At 42.3% G+C, this 20,805-nt stretch overlaps 1 protein-coding gene across 4 annotated transcripts; it reads left to right on the forward strand.

The window, feature by feature from the left end:
• Positions 1 to 826: 826 nt before the first annotated feature.
• LOC106565630 (ETS domain-containing protein Elk-4) lies at positions 827 to 19,643 on the forward strand. 4 transcript variants are annotated; one of them, XR_001319697.2, is made up of 7 exons: positions 5,021 to 5,527; positions 15,213 to 15,427; positions 16,497 to 17,231; positions 17,408 to 17,656; positions 17,998 to 18,106; positions 18,328 to 18,453; positions 18,674 to 19,643. XR_001319697.2 is itself a non-coding variant. In XM_014132946.2 (6 exons), the coding sequence occupies exons 2-6, from the start codon at positions 15,221 to 15,223 to the stop codon at positions 18,770 to 18,772; spliced, it is 1,416 nt and encodes a 471-aa protein (XP_013988421.2). In that variant the 5' UTR covers positions 827 to 989; positions 15,213 to 15,220; the 3' UTR covers positions 18,773 to 19,635. The 4 variants fall into 4 exon arrangements, 3 of the variants coding, with proteins under 3 accessions (XP_013988421.2, XP_013988422.2, XP_013988420.2); XM_014132946.2 differs by lacking the exons at positions 5,021 to 5,527; positions 17,998 to 18,106 and adding an exon at positions 827 to 989 and having other exon boundaries at positions 18,674 to 19,635; XM_014132947.2 differs by lacking the exon at positions 17,998 to 18,106 and having other exon boundaries at positions 17,414 to 17,656; positions 18,674 to 19,639.
• Positions 19,644 to 20,805: the final 1,162 nt, after the last annotated feature.

Raw genomic sequence — 20,805 nt, forward strand, 5'->3', positions numbered from 1 at the left:
TAAATACAATATAGCAAGTAAAACACTGGAATGGTAGATTTGTAGTGGAAGAAAGTGCAATGTAGAAATAGAAATAATGGGGTGCAAAGGAGCTAAATAAATAAATATATAAATACAGTAGGGGAAGAGGTAGTTGTATGGGCTAAATTATAGATGGGCTATGTACAGGTGCAGTGATCTGTGAGCTGCTCTGACAGCTGGTGCTTAAAGCTAGTGAGGGAGATAAGTGTTTCCAGTTTCAGAGATTTTTGTAGTTCGTTCCAGTCATTGGCAGCAGAGAACTGGAAGGAGAGACGGCCAAAGGAGGAATTGGCTTTGGGGGTGACCAGAGAGGGTATGATTGGCAGCATGAGTGAAGGATGCTTTGTTGCGAAATAGGATGCCAATTATTGATTTAACTTTGGATTGGAGATGTTTGATGCGAGTCTGGAAGGAGAGCTTACAGTCTAACCAGACACCCAAATACTTCATCTAAATGTGAATTGATTCTCAATGGCGATATGGTTTAACAACACAAATAGCCCTTTAGTTTCATATTACATCAAAAATAATTTCCAAAATGCAAACTTACTGTTTTAACAAGCTTTATCACAGTTACAGCTGATAGTATTTTTCAGTGACAACGCGTTTCTGGTGGTCTTATTCCGTTACACACAGGCGTTCAGAGTGTAACAGTGTTGCTTCCGTTCATCTCCTCGCCCCTACCTGGGCTCGAACCAGAGATCATCCGCACACATCAACATCTGCCCCCCACGAAGCATCGCTACCTGTCGCTCCCCAAAAGCAACTACTTCAAGTCTCAGAGCGAGTGACGTCACCGTATGAAAACGCTATTAGCACTCACCCGGCTAACTAGCTAGCCATTTCACACCGGTTACAAGAGCATGCTAGATAACTAATTAGCACAGGGAGTCACTCTGTCTTCCCTAAACACCTTCTGTAACATGGAGAAATGGGTGTGTGGGAACACTAACACTAATCTTTTAAAGGTGAGTATCAATTGAAAGTGTATTTATTATTGTTTCTCACTGATATGAAAGATAAGGTGCTTCTGCTTCCAAACCGTGGCGGAAGCAATGCGTGTTAATGTTCAGACCGAGCTTCAGAGGCTTAACAAAACTCCCCCATACAGAAGACTCCTTCGTCTAATGACTCTAATATGTAATAGAACTGAGAGATATGGTGTGTTTGTTAACATTTTAATTTATATTTACATCGAAGCAATTTGTATTTGTTATGGCGCCATTTTAGGCTATTTGATCGGAAACACACATGATGTAAAATGTCTCATGACATAATAAAGCCACAATAGGTATATTTGTTCTACCATAGGCTATATCTGCTACATGTTTTATGTTAGATTACTTTGACGGAGTATTGCTGCAGCTCTGCGTCTCTCCAACAGCACCATGGAGAGGTGCACTGGGCATGGACAAAATACATATTTTGCGCCCCTGCCTTTGGCAAAGTGGGCACTGCTTATCATGGGGCGGCATCAGCGCTCGCCTTGATAGCCCATATTCCACTTTGTGAGAGACGTTTTCATTGTTTTGGGGCAGAATTATGTGCGGTGTTGTTGGTCAGTTTAGTTTGGAAAATGCCACCGTCGTCAATCTGCTGCTCTAGGAAGCAGCCTAATCCTGCGTAATGGGGGGATGGCCCTGACTATAGTACATAAATATAGTAATACTACAGAATTTAGACCTTAGTATACTATAGTATTTTGTCGTGTGGGTTAGCTGTACATGTGTAACATGGTTGATGTTTGAACTAGGAACACAATGGAAATAAATTGACAAACATTCTCCACGAATGTCTTAATACATTGTATCCACATTTGTGGTTGTATTGTGTTTTTAAATAGTAAAATAAAATCAATCAATCAATCAATGGATAATACAGTGTGGAGTATAGTATTCTACAATATACTACAAAATTAAATAGTAAGCGCTACACAATCGAGGGGGAACCTCAGAGGAAATCCCCCGGCTGAGCTCCTCAAATCAAAACTGCATTGACAAAGCTATCAGATAGCAGTAAAGCTTGCTAATAGTCCAATGATCTAAAAAGTTCTAAAGTAAGCACTACATGATTGAGGGATACTCAAGTGTGCAGTATAGTTTTCTACACAGTATACTACAACATTCTAATGTAAGCAGTACGTGATCAAGGGGTACTACAGTGTGTAATATAGTATTCTACAGTATACTTCAAAACTCTATAGTAAGCACTACACGAACGATGGATACTATACTATAGAATTATCCAGTATACTACACAATTCTATAGTAGGCCTAAGCACTACACGATCTAGGGGGATACTACAGTGTATAGTATTCTCCAGTATATTAAAAAAAAGTATATACAGTAAGCACTACACAATTGAGGGATACTAAAGTGTGTAGTATAGTTTTCTCCAGTGTAGTACAAAACTCTAAAATAAGCACTACATGATCGAGGGATAGTACAGTGTGTAGTATAGTATACTAGAAAATTCTCAAGTAAGTATTACACTTGATCAAGGGATAGTATAGTGTGTAGTAAAGTTTTCTACAATATACTACAAAAGCCGACAGTAAGCACTACACGATCGAGGAATACTACAGTGTGGAGTACAGGATTCTACAGTATACTACAGTTTACTAAAGAATTCTACATTAAGTACTGTAGTATTCTATAGTAAACTGTAGTATTTTTTTTTTTTGATCTGGTAAATATCTGTATGTACAGTCATGCTGCAATTCCAATCTGGCATGATTATTCTATTTAATAATTATTCATCTAGTGCCCTCAATACTGTGAACAGCACAGGTAAAACACGCTTGCAGACTTAGCTAAACTAACATAACATTACTAAAGTATTACATTACTTACACAGGTTTGGTATAATATACCTACTAGCCTATATTACTGTGTCTCATACAAGTTCCCTTTAAATACATTATGCTTGTTATGAGCTGACCATATACTTTGTTTGGGGCTAGTTCGTGATAATGAAACATATCCACGACATGGAAGTAGCTGATTTTAAGTTCGCCACTGAAGCATCTGATCAATAGAGGTATGAGTTAGACACTCCAATACCACACCCCAGATGCCTCCACGGTACAGAAAAAGCCTGTTATTTTCCCGGGGCAGCATACAATCCATCTTTGGACAGTAGCCACTGAGTACATTGGGTACATTCTTTCCCCATTTGAAAACCTGATGATCAATAAAATCAATATTTGTTGCCAGGCTGCCACACTATGGTCAGATGGGGTATTTGTTGAGCAGGTTGTCCTGAGTTTATTTTGACATCTGACCTTTTAGTACTGCTCTGAACATTGCACTGTCAAAAGCATAAATACATTTTACATGTCGGATTCACTTAAAATGCATTGAAAGGAAGGATATCAAACAGAAAAGAGCCTATTATAACCTATTATTTTATAACAGAATATGTGGCACCTACCTGGATTCGTGTTTCAGGATCACGAGGACACCTGAAAGGCGGAAATAAAATAGCTTATGCTTTGTTCATAACCAAGTGGGAAAGTGGTAATTACCAGTTGTTAAGTTGTTGGGTGCATTCATGTTTTGAACTGGGAAATACCATCAAACGGAGGTCACTGGAAGGCTTGTGATTGTTTTGCTCTTTTTTTGTCCATAAAAGAATATCCAGAGCTGCTTTCACTTTCTAAATCAAAAGGAATATATTTTGTATCAACAATTTGTATTTTACCCAGTCGTATGCTGGTATTTACAAAATTACTAGATGTTGTGAACACAATTATTCAATAAATGACATAACACAAATTTACAACTAGAAAAAAAACACTAAAAACGAATAGCCTTCAGCGCTTATTTGTGCACACCCGGTTGCCGCAAGGGAAGTGAGTTTGGATCTGTAGTCTCGTTCGTAGCTTTCTCTGACGACAAACAGATAGTTAGCTAGATATGTAGAACATCTGAAGAAATAAAATGGATGGAACCATAACTAGCTAGCTAGAAAATGTAACGGTTTTTATGGAAGAGGTGCGATGACACAAAAGCGTAAGAATGGGGCTAAGTTCAGACCTTGGTCTGCTGAGTACACACCTTTGACTCCTGAGTATGTACTATGTAGACTATTGTCTCCTGAATACAAACCATGTAAACTTACCTTTAGTTCTTCATGCTCTCTTGAGGATCTCGAAATGGAGTCGGTCGGCAGTGGTGAGCGCTCTGAGGTTGAGCCAGACCAGGATGAAGTGGGCCTACTTGTGGCGACAAGTGTGGTAGAGACTTCCAATATTTGCCCTGTGAATCCTACCAGAGAAGATTTTGGACCAGTGGAAGTGAGATTTTTGGAAAGAGTGGATTCCTGCTTTTTGGCCAACCCGCATGTTGTGTCAAGCTGGGTAAAGGACAAACTGGGAATTGTTAAATCTGTGAGAGTTTTAAGAAGTGGAATTGTTTAGATTATTTTGGGCATCCTCTGCCCAGAGGAAGCGAGCGCTTCACGTCACTTGGCTCGGGGCTCAACTTGTGGCGTGCTTTGCTCACTGAAACTGGGTGCCGTTCAACGGGGTGATCAGTAGTGTTGAGTGTAGAGGTAGATCAAATGAAGAAGACTATTTCTGGTGTTTGTGACAACTGCAGTTTGGTGAGACGTAGACCCAGTGGCAATTGCGAGACTGAGAATACCCTGTCTGTCTTGTTGAGCTCGGGGATCAAACTGTGGCGTGCTTGCTCACTGGAACAGGGCGCTGTTCAACAGGGTGATCACTGGGGTAGTGTAGAGGTAGATCAAATGAAAAATAATATTCCTGTTGTTTGTGACATCTGCAGTTTGGTGAGAACCTTGAGGATCTAGGAAATGCTTGTAGGGGTTAGATGGTGCAGGGTTAGATGGAGGTGCAATTTAAAGATTTTCCCATTCCCTTTTTGGGGGGGACCAAAACGTGCAATCGGCACTCCGACCTGCGAAGGCAACAATAAGCGACACAGCATCTAGTATGCCGGAAATTCACACAAAGAAGAAGAAGAAGCTGTTGCCGCAATATTTCTCACCACGCCTCCCACGCGCGAATGCTTCTCGCGACGAGCATAGCAGAGGCATGACAACAACAGTCAAGTCTTTGCAAACTTGCCTGTTACAATGTAACTTGTGAAATTAGATTATAATGTAACATGTAACGTGTTTTTCGGTCAACAGCGAAAGTGAAGCATCGTTGAAAACATTTTTGTCGAGACAAATGTAGCTGAAAGTAAAAGTGGTTGGCGCGACAACACTTCAAAACCACGGCGGGGACAGAAAACAACCCGCATATGGAACGCAAACAAGGGGAAGTGATCTCAGAATGCGTTTAATTTCCTGTTCTTAAAGATTAGCACACATTTTTTTCCTTCCAAAAATGTATATGGCAATTTTATAGTTTTCACTTAAAGGGCGTAACTACATAGCCATTTGCTACTCAGCTAGCAAGCTCATTTTCTGTCATGTTTTGGGAGTTGTATCGACACTTCTGGGTGGCTCAAATTTTCAACGAGCTCGACTAGGAAGGTAAGCTACTGTAGTTAACCTAGATAGCTAGTTACTCTAAACTGTAAGATATGTGACAACGTAGGGAAATTTATGATATAAGTAATTGCACTAGCTGCAATCTAGGTAAATGCATAGCTAGCCAAAATATCAGCATTTGGCAAGCTAACAAGTGGTTGATTTCGTGCAGCTAGCGTTAACTGTTAGCTACAACATGGCCATTTCACAGAGTCTGTGATTTCAAGCTAGCTAACTGTTAGTTGTTGACATTACTTTTTTCTAACTGCTAACTATGCATCACATTTTTACACCATATCTTAGTGATTTTTGTTATATGATATTGTTTGGGTGGCCAAACAACAACTTAACTGCAACATGTATTACAAGTGACATCACTGTCTGTGCTCTTTGCTCTGTGGGTCCTAGCTGAGTGCTGTTTCGTCCTCGTTACATAACCAGAAACGCTCTAATCATGTCTATAATCTTGTGTCCCTTGGTGGCCTCACTGTGAGCCAGTCTGTACCGTTTTACACCATGAGAATGAGACGGATTGTGAGTGGGGGTGTGTCAGGGATAGATGAGTCAGGGCAGATTTACTTTTCATCTAATCCTCTTACACACACACACACACACACTGTAGGTAGTGTTCATTACACAACCTGATCTGGCCTGCTTGCTTGTATATAAAAACAATATGCAGAGTGCAACAAATGTATACTCCTTTATCAGGTCAGTTCTGATGTAAGAGGCATTTCTGGTATTTATGACACTTACATTTTTAAATTTTTTATTTCACCTTTATTTAACCAGGTAGGTTAGTTGACAACAAGTTCTCATTTGCAACTGCGACCTGGCCAAGATAAAGCATAGCAATTCGACACATACAACACAGAGTTACACATGGAATAAACAAAACATACAGTTGAAAAAAAGAAAACAAAAAGTCTATATACAGTGAGTGCAAATGAGGTAAGATAAGGGAGTTAAGGCAATAAATAGGCCATGGTGGTGAAGTAATTACAATATAGCAATTAAATACTGGAATGGTAGATGTGCAGAAGATGAATGTGCAAGTAGAGATACTGGGGTGCAAAGGAGCAAAATGAATAAATAAACACAGTATGGGGGTGAGGTAGATAGATGGGGTGTTTACAGATGGGTTATGTACAGGTGCAGGGATCTGTGAGCTGCTCTGACAGCTGGTGCTTATAGCTAGTGAGGGGGTGATGAGTCTCCAGCTTCAGTGTTTTTTGCAGTTCGTTCCACATGCTGACCGAACTGGACGCACGTGAACGTTCATTTTGTTCACCCACACCAGAAGCAATCATGACACAGGTAGAAATATCAAAACAAACTCAGAACCAATTATATTAATTTGGGGACAGGTCAAAAAGCATTACACATGTGTGGCAATTTAGCTAGCTTGCTGTTGCTAGCTAATTTGTCCTGGTATATCTTTTTATTTTATTTTTATTTAACTAGCCAAGTCAGTTTAAGAACAAATTCTTATTTACAATGACGGCCAAACCCGGATGATGCTGGGCCAATTGTGTGCTGCCTCCAATCACGGCCAGATGTGATTCAGCCTGGATTCGAACCAGGGACTGTAGTGATGCCTCTTGCACTGAGATGCAGTGCATTAGATCGCTGCGCCACTCTGGAGCCCAAGTAAACATTGTGTTGTTATTTTACCTGAAATGCACAAGGTCCTTAACCTCTCTAGAGGAGGTGGACGACTATTCAACAGCCAGTGACAAATCAGAGCGCCAAATTTAAAACCACAAAATGTCATAATTCAAAGTTCTCAAACATAGGACTATTTTACACCATTTTATAGATAGACTTCTCCTGAATCGAACCATGTTGTCCGATTTCCAAAAGGCTTTACAGCGAAAGCAAAACATTAGATTATGTTAGGAGTACATAGACACAAATAATCACACAGCCATTTTCCAAGCAAGCATATATGTCACATAAACCCAAACCACAGCTAAATGCAGCACTAACCTTTGATCTTCATCAGATGACACTCCTAGGACATTATGTTATACAATACATGCATTTTTTGTTCAATCAAGTTCATATTTATATCAAAAAACAGCTTTTTACATTAGCATGTGATGTTCAGAACTAGCATACCCACCGAAAACTTCCGGTGAATTTACTAAATTATTCACGATAAACGTTGACAGAATACATAATTATTTAAAGAATTATAGATACAGAACTCTTTTATGCAATCGCGGTGTCAGATTTTAAAATAGCTTTTCGGCGAAAGCACATTTTGCAATATTCTGAGTACATAGCCCGGCCATCACGGCTAGCTAATTTGACACCCACCAAGTTTGGCCCTCACCAAACTCAGATTTACTATAAGAAAAATTGGATTACCTTTGCTGTTCTTCGTCAGAATGCACTCCCAGGACTTCTACTTCAACAACAAATGTTGTTTTGGTTCCAAATAATCCATAGTTATATCTAAATTTGTTTCTCGTCATCTCTCCTCCTTCCTTAAGGAGTCTTTTTGTTCTTTGGACTTTATAAGGCGGTTGGCAACCAACTTTACAGCATTACTACAACCTAACAGAGCGTGGACCTAAGTTCATCTTTCAATCACCCACGTGGGTATATGCTCCTAAAAACCAATGAGGAGATGGGAGAGGCCGGATATGCAGCACGATGAGCGTCACAAATATAACCAATTTCTGTTTTAGGGCCTGGCCACGCAGATGCTCGCGAGGAGTGTGGGGGCAATGATTGAATAACATGTATGTGTACATTATATTTTGCAACGTGAGCGGTGTGGTCAGCATGTTAGGCCAATAAACAGTCAAACTATGACTATGCCCATAATGTCCACTTTTATGCCGCCAAGTACGCATGGTTATTGTGATGGTGCTGTTTAGCGTAATTTGAGCTTTAATGGCATAGCATTTTGCAGGGATACAAACTAGTCACCTTTCGACGAAATTCGCCATTTTGAATCCAAAATAGGTGACCTTCGGGATTCGTGTAGATTCGATGAGAAAAGTTTGGGCGCGGTTGGGGGCTGTATGCGAACAAGTGATGCGCATTTGGAGCAATACTGGCTGTATCCACGGTTCAGCCAATTGTTCACACAACAGAATGCAGCATGTGACTGAAGAGAGAGACAACCAATTTGCTAGTTACTGCATCAGCGCACGCTCTGTAAAGACAGCAGGAGAGTGGAAAGGAAGTTTGCCAGTTAACTTACAGCAGCGTGTCCCTTGAACGATAACGAAGAGGTATGTGAGAAGCCTGACCACAGAGACGGGGGTGAGAAGGTGATGAAGCGTACTTCATGAGCTGTAACCGAAAAATAACTGCCATTTTTGGAAAGTTTGAGGTGAGGGAGAAACTGGTGGAACAAGTATTGTTAACCTCTCTAGGGTATGTGGGACGAAATCGTCCCACCTACGTAACAGCCAGTGGAATCCCGTGGCTCGTTATTCAAAAACCTCAAAAATGCAAAAACTTCAATTTTTCAAACATATGACTATTTTACACCATTTTAAAGACAAGACTCTCGTTAATCTAACCACACTGTCCGATTTCAAAAAGGCTTTACAACGAAAGCAAAACATTAGATTATGTCAGCAGAGTACCCAGCCAGAAATAATCAGACACCCATTTTTCAAGCTAGCATATAATGTCACCAAAACCCAAACAACAGCTAAATGTAGCACTAACCTTTGATGATCTTCATCAGATGACAACCCTAGGACATTATGTTATACAATACATGCATGTTTTGTTCAATCAAGTTCATATTTATATCAAAAAACAGCTTTTTACATTAGCATGTGACGTTCAGAACTAGCATACCCCCCGCAAACTTCCGGGGAATTCGCTAACATTTTACTAAATTACTGACGATAAACGTTCACAAAAAGCATAACAATTATTTAAAGAATTATAGATACAGACCTCCTCTATGCACTCGATATGTCCGATTTTAAAATAGCTTTTTGGTGAAAGCACATTTTGCAATATTCTAAGTACATAGCCCAGGCATCACGGGCTCGCTTATTTAGACACCCGGCAAGTTTAGCACTCACCATAATCATATTTACTATTATAAAAATTTCATTACCTTTTGTTGTCTTCGTCAGAATACACACCCAGGACAGCTACTTCAATAACAAATGTTGGTTTGGTCCAAAATAATCCATCGTTATATCCGAATAGCGGCGTTTTGTTCGATGCGTTCCAGACACTATCCGAAATAGTAAAGAAGTGTCACGCGCTTGGCGCAATTCGTGACAATAAAATTCTAAGTATTCCATTACCGTACTTCGAAGCATGTCAACCGCTGTTTAAAATCAATTTTTACGACATTTTTCTCGTAGAAAAGCGATAATATTCCGACAGGGAATCTCCTTTTCGGCAAACAGAGGAAAAAATCCCAAAGGCGGGGGCGGTCGGGGTCACGCGCATAAGCTAGTGTCTCTTGATGGGCCACTTGAGAAAGGCGATAATGTGTTTCAGCCTGGGGCTGGAATGACGACATTCTGTTTTTTCCCGGGCTCTGAGCGCCTATGGACGACGTGGGAAGTGTCACGTTAGAGCAGAGATCCTTAGTAAATGATAGAGATGGAAAAGAAGTTCAACAAATGGTCAGACAGGCCACTTCCTGTAAAGGAATCTCTCAGGTTTTGACCTGCCATTTGAGTTCTGTTATACTCACAGACACCATTCAAACAGTTTTAGAAAATTTAGGGTGTTTTCTATCCATATGTAATAAGTATATGCATATTCTAGTTACTGAGTAGGAGTGGTAACCAGATTAAATCGGGTATGTTTTTTATCCAGCCGTGTCAATGCTGCCCCCTAGCCCTAACAGGTTTTTAATCTGACTTGCCTAGTTAAATAAAGGTGTAAATGTTTTTTTTTTTATCGACAAATCGGTGGCCAAAAATACCGATTACCGATTGTTATGAAAACCTGAAATCGGCCCCAATTAATCGGCCATTCCGATTAATCGGTTGACCTCTAGTACCTAACCATAAACATCAACGCCTTTCTTAAAATCAATACACAAGTGTATATTTTTAAACCTGCATATTTAGTTAATATTGCCTGCTAACATGAATTTCTTTTAAGTAGGGAAAATTGTCACTTCTCTTGCATTCATTGCGACGCAGAGTCAGGGTATATGCCACAGTTTGGTCCACCTGGCTCGTTGCGAACTAATTTACTAGAATTGCATGTAATTATGACATTACATTGAAGGTTGTGCAATGTAACAGGAATATTTAGACTTATGGATGCCACCCGTTAGATAAAATACAGAACGGTTCTGTATTTCACTGAAAGAATAAATGTTTTGTTTTCGAAATGATCGTTTCCAGATTTGACCATATCATATTTGACCTAAGGCTCGTATTTCTGTGTTATTATATTATAATTAAGTCTATGATTTGATAGAGCAGTCTGACTGAGCGGTGGTAGGCAGCAGCAGGCTCGTAAGCATTCATTCAAACAGCACTTTACTGCATTTGCCAGCAGCTTGAAGCATTGCACTGTTAGGCTTGAAGTCAATCAACTCCCGAGATTAGGCTGGCAATACTAAAGTACCTATTAGAACATCCAATAGTCAAAGGTATATGAATTACAGATGATATAGAGATTAGTAGTCCTATAATAACTACAACCTAAAACGTCTTACCTGGGAATATTGAAGACTCATGTTAAAAGGAACCACCAGCTTTCATATGTTCTCATGTTCTGAGCAAGGAACTTAAACGTTAGCTTTTTTTACATGGCACATATTGCACTTTTACTTTCTTCTCCAACACTTTGTTTTTGCATTATTTAAACCAAATTGAACATGTTTCATTATTTATTTGAGACTAAATGGATTTTATTGATGTATTATACACTGCTCAAAAAAATAAAGGGAACACTTAAACAACACAATGTAACTTCAAGTCAATCACACTTCTGTGAAATCAAACTGTCCACTTAGGAAGCAACACTGATTGACAAAAAATTTCACATGCTGTTGTGCAAATGGAATAGACAACAGGTGGAAATTATAGGCAATTAGCAAGACACCCCCAATAAAGGAGAGGTTCTGCAGGTGGTGACCACAGACCACTTCTCAGTTTCTATGCTTCCTGGCTGATGTTTTGGTCACTTTGGAATGCTGGCGGTGCTTTCACTCTAGTGGTAGCATGAGACGGAGTCTACAACCCACACAAGTGGCTCAGGTAGTGCAGCTCATCCAGGATGGCACATCAATGTGAGCTGTGGCAAGAAGGTTTGCTGTGTCTGTCAGCGTAGTGTCCAGAGCATGAAGGCGCTACCAGGAGACAGGCCAGTACATCAGCAGACATGGAGGAGGCCGTAGGAGGGCAACAACCCAGCAGCAGGACCGCTACCTCCGCCTTTGTGCAAGGAGGAGCAGGAGGAGCACTGCCAGAGCCCTGCAACATGACCTCCAGCAGGCCACAAATGAGCATGTGTCTGCTCAAACGGTCAGAAACAGACTCCATGAGGGTGGTATGAGGGCCCGACGTCCACAGGTGGGGGTTGTGCTTACAGCCCAACACCGTGCAGGACGTTTGGCATTTGCCAGAGAACATCAAGATTGGCAAATTCGCCACTGGCGCCCTGTGCTCTTCACAGATGAAAGCAGGTTCACACTGAGCACGTGACAGACGTGACAGAGTCTGGAGACGCCGTGGAGAACATTCTGCTGCCTGCAACATCCTCCAGCATGACCGGTTTGGCGGTGGGTCAGTCATGGTGTGGGGTGGCATTTCTTTGCGGGGCCGCACAGCCCTCCATGTGCTCACCAGAGGTAGCCTGACTGCCATTAGCTACCGAGATGAGATTCTCAGACCCCTTGTGAGACCATATGCTGGTGCGGTTGGCCCTGGGTTCCTCCTAATGCAAGACAATGCTAGACCTCATGTGGCTGGAGTGTGTCAGCAGTTCCTGCAAGAGGAAGGCATTGATGCTATGGACTGGCCCGCCCGTTCCCCAGACCTGAATCCAATTGAGCACATCTGGGACATCATGTCTCGCTCCATCCACCAACGCCACGTTGCACCACAGACTGTCCAGGAGTTGGCGGATGCTTTAGTCCAGGTCTGGGAGGAGATCCCTCAGGAGACCATCCGCCACCTCATCAGGAGCATGCCCAGGCGTTGTAGGGAGGTCATACAGGCACGTGGAGGCCACACACAGTATTGAGCCTCATTTTGACTTGCTTTAAGGACATTACATCAAAGTTGGATCAGCCTGTAGTGTGGTTTTCCACTTTAATTTTGAGTGTGACTCCAAATCCAGACCTCCATGGGTTGATAAATTGGATTTCCATTGATTATTTTTGTGTGATTTTGTTGTCAGCACATTCAACTATGTAAAGATAAAAGTAGTTAATAAGATTATTTCATTCGTTCAGATCTAGGATGTTATTTTAGTGTTCCCTTTATTTTTTTGAGCAGTGTATTAAGTTAAAATAAGTGTTCATTGTTCATTCAGTATTGTTGTAAATGTCATTATTACAAATATATATAATTGACCGATTAATCGGTATCGGCTTTTTTGGGGGCCTCCAATAATCCTGCGTTGAAAAATCATAATCGGTCGACCTCTACTATCAACTGTGGGACCTTTATATAGACAGATGTGCCTTTCCAAATCATGTCCAATCAATGTCCCCCTGTGTTAAATTCAATCAAGTTTTAGAAACATCAAGGGTGAACAATGGAGACAGGATGCACCTAAGTTCAATTTCGAGTCTCGTAGGGTCTGAATACTTATAAATAAGGTATCAGTTTTTTATTTTATAAATTTGCAAAAAAAAAAAAAAAACCTGTTCACTTTCATTATTGTGTGTAGATTGAGTTAAAACAATTCTTTAATCAATTTTAGAATAAGGCTGTAACGTAACAAAATGTGGGAAAAGTTAAGGGGTCTGAATACTTTCCGAATGCACTGTAGCTTATTTTGATGTTAAAAAAACCAATCAACCCACTGATTGGCATGTTTATTTTTTTTTGTTGCTCATTAGAAAAACAAGATTTCAGTCTTGGAGGTGTGTTTCCTGACTGATTATGCAGAAGCACATTTCACTTCCTCAAAATTCCCAGAATGATAACTGAAGTCTGTAATTTTAACATTTTTGCAGAGTATGTTTTGGTTGCGCAGTTTTGTGCAGTATTTCTGAAGTAAAACAATTTAATGTGTGTTGTCTTATGTAAACAAAGTGGTTCTGCTGGGTAGACCTGTCTGTCTATGCTATTAGATCGAGCACCATCACCACAACTGCTCACCCCATGTTAGTGAGCAAGTGTACATCCTCAAATCAAAACCCAACCTTCATTTACCCGTTGTGACGCACGGATGTTCCCAAGCTCTGTTTTAGGCAAGACTGACTTTTTGTAGTCAATTATGACAAGAATAACTGTTTCTGACTCTTATTGATGCCACATAGGCCGGTTACAAATGGATTCGTTGTTTTTTAAATGCAGTCACTCTTTAAGGCTATTTATGATTAATGTAGTATCATTTTCTTGTTTAGCATTTATAGGCCCAATCAATCAATTGAAATCAGTTTTGAGCTTTCCTTGTCAATTACCTTTTCATTTGAAAAACTAATGTTGTTCCTGAGTTTGAAAACAACGCTAGTCCTGTCCATATCCCTGTGGTATCTTAAGGGACAGGATAGGTGTGGGCTCCACCTTGCCATTTAATGGGCCTGGACTGGAGTAGCATCACCCTTACTTTCTATATGTGACATTTTTATACAGCAGAGCTCTCCTCTCAAAGCCTGTGTTCTCTCACTGCCAAGTTCACAGCTGAGGACTACAGCACAAAGCTCCCTGCTCCTTTGTTGTCCTCCAAGTGTCTTCTGCACCTCTACAAGTCAGAAATGTTTCGGGGAGGGGGGCGTCAAGTGTTCAAGGTCTTGTAGTGGATGCGAGCTTCGACTGGATGCCAGTGGAGGAGCGGGTTGACATGGGAGAACTTGTGAAGGTGGAACACCAGGCGGGCTGCAGTGTTCTGGATAAGTTGCAGGGATTTAATGGCACAAGCAGGGAGCCCAGCCAACAGCGAGTTGCAGGGAGATGAAAAGAGCCTGGAAATGGACCTGCTCTGCTCCTCGTATGAGGTAGGGTCTAACTCTACGTTGTAGGGCATGAACCTGCAGGAGTGAGTCACTGCATTGATGTTTGCAGAGAACGACAGGGTGTTGTCCAGGGTCACGCCAAGGTTCTTTGCACTCTAGGAGGGGGACATCGTGGAGTTGTCAACCGTGATTGTTGACAGCATTTCTCCAAACGTTTTTTAGAAAACAGCTTGTCGTCGTCAGGACTGATTGAATTAAAAAACGCTGTTTTAAGAACGTTTGAGATGATAGGCCTGACCAAGGCACTAGTCTGTGCAGAATCACTGATCTTCAAATCACCTTGAATTCCAAACAGTAACTTATTAGGTGATTAGAAAATGCTGGAACTTATATTGATGTCTGATAGCATTGGTGCCAATTCAAATGTTTTGCTTTCGCGTTGTTGAGTGCAGAAAAAGGCTTAGGCTTGTTGACTGAGGCTGTAGATCCTGAATGGGGGTCTCTGTCAGGCTATGAGTAGTCGCAGTTCAACAGTTTGATAACTGTCTGTTGGTGACACTGCATGTCTGATCTGTCTTCTAAATCCCCTCTCTTTCTCTGTAGCGGGGAGCATGGACAGCTCTGTGACCCTGTGGCAGTTCTTGCTCCAGCTCCTATTGGACCCCACCAATGATCAGCTGATCTGCTGGACCAATGAGGAGGGCGAGTTCAAGCTGCTGCAGGCGGAGGAGGTGGCCAAGCTGTGGGGCGCCAGGAAGAACAAACCCAACATGAACTACGACAAGCTTAGCAGAGCCCTGAGATACTACTATGACAAGGTACACACACACCTCACATTAGCATAGACAAGGGGCCCATCGATGAGACAAGTTGAGAAAATGAGTCCAGGGTTCATAGAGCCCTATAAAATCTGTTTTGTTTTTTAGCCTAATTCCATTTAGTTTCAGATTTGTCCAGGTTTCTGACTTCTCAATCACACTTTTTAAATAGAAAAACAAAAAAGTTGGGTGTTTTAAGTCTACAACAATGCTTAAACCACATCAGGAGACCACTAAGACATTTTCATTTTGGGCGTAGATACCCTTTAATTCAAGTACACACCAGTAAGAGACTTGTTTGGTTGGCAGTGTTTCTGTAGCGCATATGTTTGCTAAATAAATCGCAACTGGATTGATGCAAATAATAATTCTGCTATGTAGGCATAGGTTACTTTGTAGTTAACATTTAATAGAGAAGGTTTTTGGGAAAGCCTTTCCATCTACCAGAAGACTTATCATTAGCATCATTGCTAAGGGCTACACAGTGCTAGACAAACACGCACACAGACGGGCATTCCCGCGTTGCCTCTTCAAGAAGTTACAAGTTCAATACATTTTAGTTGATTTCCTTGTAAGTTAATACATTTTTGAATATTGTTGAATTCTATTTTAGTGTCTGGATTCCGTGATTCCGTCCTCGTTCTCAGCATTGCAGATTTTATAGGGCCCCAGGTTTAGTTTAGTGCTAGGCTGGGTAGAGCTGTGGGCAAGGAATTCTCTGTGGTTAAGCACTCCTGTGACATGTCACCACCCAGTCCTTCAGAGTACTGCTCGGTTGCTGTGTATCTTGCCTACTCTCTCTGTGGTTTGGCCTAAAGACAGCCTGCATCTGTCAGTGGGTGGGGTGGTGAGTTGTGTTTAGCTGAAGACTGAGCACGACAGGCCTGATTGGCTGTTTGTTTGGCACAGACAGGAAGGATGGAACATTCCCACGCAGAAGTTACTTTGTGGGCTGTTTTTGTTAGAGAGGGAGAAAAGACAGGCAAGGGAGTAGAGTGTCTGTCTTTCGTACAGCTGTCTACTTTTTCTCCACAATGTAACATCCCTCTCTCCTTGTTTTCTCCTATAGAACATCATTAAGAAGGTGAACGGGCAGAAGTTTGTGTACCGCTTTGTCTCATACCCAGACATTCTGAAAGGGGATGCCTCTGTTCGGCCTGATGGGGAGGGGGGTGCAGGGGGTGGCCTGCCCCTCTCAGAGAGGGGGGACAACACATCCAGAGATGATGAGGGTGGGGACAGGAGTGAAGGTGTGACAGCGACACGGGGGTCCAGTACTAAGCCGTCCAACCGTAATGACTACATCCACTCTGGCCTGTACACCTCGTTCACCCTCACCTCGCTGCAAAATGGACGGCAGCTCTTCAAGTCCATCAAGATGGAGAACCCCGGAGACAAGATGGCCGACAGGAAGTCCAATACCCGGGCCCAAGACACACCCTCTCAGCCAATGCCATCACCGTCAGTCATTAAGTTTGGGACCACCCCTCCCAAGAGAAGCCCTCCACCACCTCAGGTTACTATAGAAACATCCAATCCGCCATTGTACCCTCTCCAAGTCCCGCCTCCCATAGATGATGTAGTGAGGACACACTCCACCCTCCAACCTCAGGCTGTGTACGCGTTTGAGCAAGCCAAGACCTTGGAATCCTCGAACCCTCGAATCATGCATAGTTTCAGCTTATCAGAGTTGTCTTCTCGGAGTCCCTCCCCCAGCACGATGCCGGATTCCACCCAGGAGCTGGTGATTGACAGTGACATTGAGTCCATCTCCTCCCAACCGACAGAGACGCAGATACAGGCGGTAAGGATAATGTGCACACGCGCGCAAACACACACCTTCTGTGACATGGAGTCCATCTTCGTCCAATCCACTGAGATGCAGATTACTCAACACGAAGATGGATTTAGCATTCATGTTTTTTCTTTCTGTGATTCAACTGACTGTGCTTCCTCCTTCTCTCTCCCTTTCTTTGTCAGGTGCAGAGTTCTGGCCATGTGTCAAGTGGTGAGGTATGTGGAGGAAACGGGGACAAGGGAGTGAATAGGGAGATGAGTTTGTCTCCGGTGTGTGTGAGTGGCCATATCACAGGGGGCAAGGCCCGCAAGCCTCCTAAAGTCCTGGAGCTTTCCACTCCTACACTGGTGGTCACTGCCTCTGACCTCTCTCCTATGAACCTCTACAGCCCCTCACTACCCACCGCCTCTCTCACACCAGCACTGCTACAGGTGAGAGACACACACACACACATTTTTACACAATCTTTACACTCCACACTCACAGTATTGTTTAAGATGTATTCTTTTTTAGGAGAAGATACATTTACGATTAGGGATGAGGTGAAATGTAAACAAACTTCATTGATAGTTTTTCCCCAGCAGATGGCAGCAGTGTTGTAGTTTTATTGAACACCCGTTCTCTCTGTCTAAACTGAGTTACCACGACAACGACTGTTGTCATTCCTTTGGCCTGTCAATGGGATGTTGACCGTTTGACCACATGTTCCTGTTGTGATCAGAATATTAGATTATATCAGCAGGACCTGACAATGGTCTCATTATTCTCTCAGATTTTCCCTCTGTGGGTTAACATCTATGCTACTGCGGTCATGAGACGGCTCCGTTGGAGCCAGCCCCTGGCCAGCTTCTCATCTGGGTTGGCTTTGCCTTGGGCTGCTGGTAAACAATCCAAACCTCCATTATGGATACAAAAGAGAATGTTGTTTTCAATTCAAATACTAGCACTTAGAGCTCTAATTTCAGCATTGAGAATATTTTTGTGCCAATTGGTGATATATCTGAGATATTCCCAAATGGCAATTTGAGTATGTTTTAAGTCTTTTTTTCTTCTTTGACATGGTTTCTGTCTTTCTCCTAACTACTAGTGTGTGTGTTTACAGACGCCCACTCTGTTGCTGACCCCCAGTCCCCTGCTGTCTAACATCCACTTCTGGAGCACGCTCAGTCCGGTGGCTCCCCTCAGCCCTGCCACCCGCCGCCAGCAGGGAGCACACACCCTGTTCCAGGTCAGACCACATCCCCCCCTCTCTCTCATCGCAATCCTCTCTCATCCCTCTCGACACGTCAGTGTCTTTCTCTCATCCCGCTTTCTGTCCTCGTTGGTTCCTGCTCGAGCTTGTTCTGTCTCTGTGTGTCTGCTCTATACTGTATCTTCTGTTTTTGACCCAAATTCTGCTTTTTATGACCCATTGAAGTTGTTCTGTGTTCTCTTGTGTTCTCTTCCAGTTCCCCTCGGTGCTCACCCCTCATTTCCATATCCCCACACACAGCCTGGATGGGACCAACACCCCCGGTCCCCTCACTCCAGACTCCCATAAGACATAAGGGACCTTACCCTTGGAACCTGTGGAGCCCCCAGACGCTGAGGCCCTACTTCTGCTCTACCCACACACTCCCAAACAGACACAGGAGACATGGGGGGTTGATGATTTGGATAAATGAGGACCACCCACTGCCAGGAGGGGACTGAGGCGGTTAGAGGTTTCCAACACGCACACATCTTTGATTCCTTGAACACTTCCTGTTCTTTTAACTTGCCATCTTCAGGTCTCCATTGACACCTCTCCTAAAGAAAACGTTTTAGGAATTGCCATGGTAACAGGTGCTGCAAAGTGATTTGATGCTGACCAGTCAGAAGTGTGCATCACTTGACCTGAACAGCCAATTGTGTCTCTACTCTGAGACCAAAGGGATTACAGACCATTTTCTTTCTATCTGAACCTTCATAGAGTTTCCTTCTATTCTTTTTGTGGAACTTCACACTTTCACAACAAACTGTTTGATGGTGTGTTGTCAATTCCCAACTCAGTTTTTAGATGTTTTTTAATGGATCATTTTCCTGGTATTTGTAACGTGTTTTAACCAGCTAACCTTAGTGTTTCTCCTAACCGGCTCTCTTAGATGGAAAACGCTTGCCAACACCAACTTTTTTACCTTAACTGTCAATCCCCTCATCTACATGTCAGTATATACAGTTGAAGTCAGAAGTTTACATACACCTTAGCCAAATACATTTGAACTAAGTCTCACAATTTCTGACATTTAATCCTAGTAAAAATTCCCTGTCTTAGGTCAGTTAGGATCACCACTTTATTGTAAGAATGTGAAATGTCAGAATAATAGTAGAGGTTTATTTATTTCATCACACTCCCAGTGGGTCAGAAGTTTACATACACTCACTTAGTATTTGGTAGCATTGCCTTTAAATTGTTTAACTTGGGGCAAACGTTTCGGGTAGCCTTCCACAAGCTTACCACAATAAGTTGGGTGAATTTTGGCCCATTACTCCTGACAGCTGGTGTAACTGAGTCAGGTTTGTAGGCCTCCTTGCTCGTATATGCTTTTTCAGTTCTACCCACAATCTTTCTATAGAATTGAGGTCAGGTCTTTGATGGCCACTCCAATACCTTGACTTTGTTGTCCTTAAGCCATTTTGCCACGACTTTGGAAGTATGCTTGGGGTCTTTGTCCATTTGGAAGACCCATTTGCAACCAAGCTTTAACTTCCTGACTGATGTCTTGAGATGTTGCTTCAATATAACCACATAATTTTCCTACCTCATGATGCCATCTATTTTGAAGTGCACCAGTCCCTCCTGCAGTAAAGCACCACCACAACATGATGTTGCCATCCCCGTGCTTCACGGTTGGGATGGTGTTCTTCGGCTTGCAAGCATCCCTCTTTTTCCTCCAAACATAATGATGGTCATTATGGCCAACAGGTCTATTTTTGTTTCATCAGACCAGAGTACATTTGTCCAAAAAATACGATATTTGTCCCCATGTGCAGTTGCAAACCGTTGTCTGGCTTTTTTATGGTGGTTTTGGAGCAGTGGCTTTTTCCTTGCAGAGCGGCCTTTCAGGTTATGTCGATATTGGACTCGTTTTACTGTGGATATAGATACTTTATCCACAGTACCTGTTTCCTCCAGCATCTTCACAAGGTCCTTTGCTGCTGTTCTGGGATTGATTTGCACTTTTCGCACCAAAGTACGTTCATCTCTAGGAGACAGAACGCGTCTCCATCCTGAACGGTATGATGGCCGCGTGGTCCCATGGTGTTTATACTTGCGTACTATTGTTTGTACAGATGAACGTAGTACCTTCAGGCGTTTGGAAATTGCTCCCAAGGATGAACCAGACTTGTGGAGGTCTACAATAATTTTTTCTGAGGTCTAGGCTGATTTCTTTTGATTTTCCCATGATGTCAAGCAAAGAGGCACTGAGTTTGACAGTAGGCCTGGAAATACATCCACAGGTACACCTCCAATTGACTCAAATGATGTCAATTAGCATATCAGAAGCTTCTAAAGCCATGACATCATTTTCAGGAAATTTCCAAGCTGTTTAAAGGCACA

Source organism: Salmo salar, chromosome ssa12, assembly GCF_905237065.1.
Source record: "Salmo salar chromosome ssa12, Ssal_v3.1, whole genome shotgun sequence".
Lineage (NCBI taxonomy): Eukaryota > Metazoa > Chordata > Actinopteri > Salmoniformes > Salmonidae > Salmo > Salmo salar.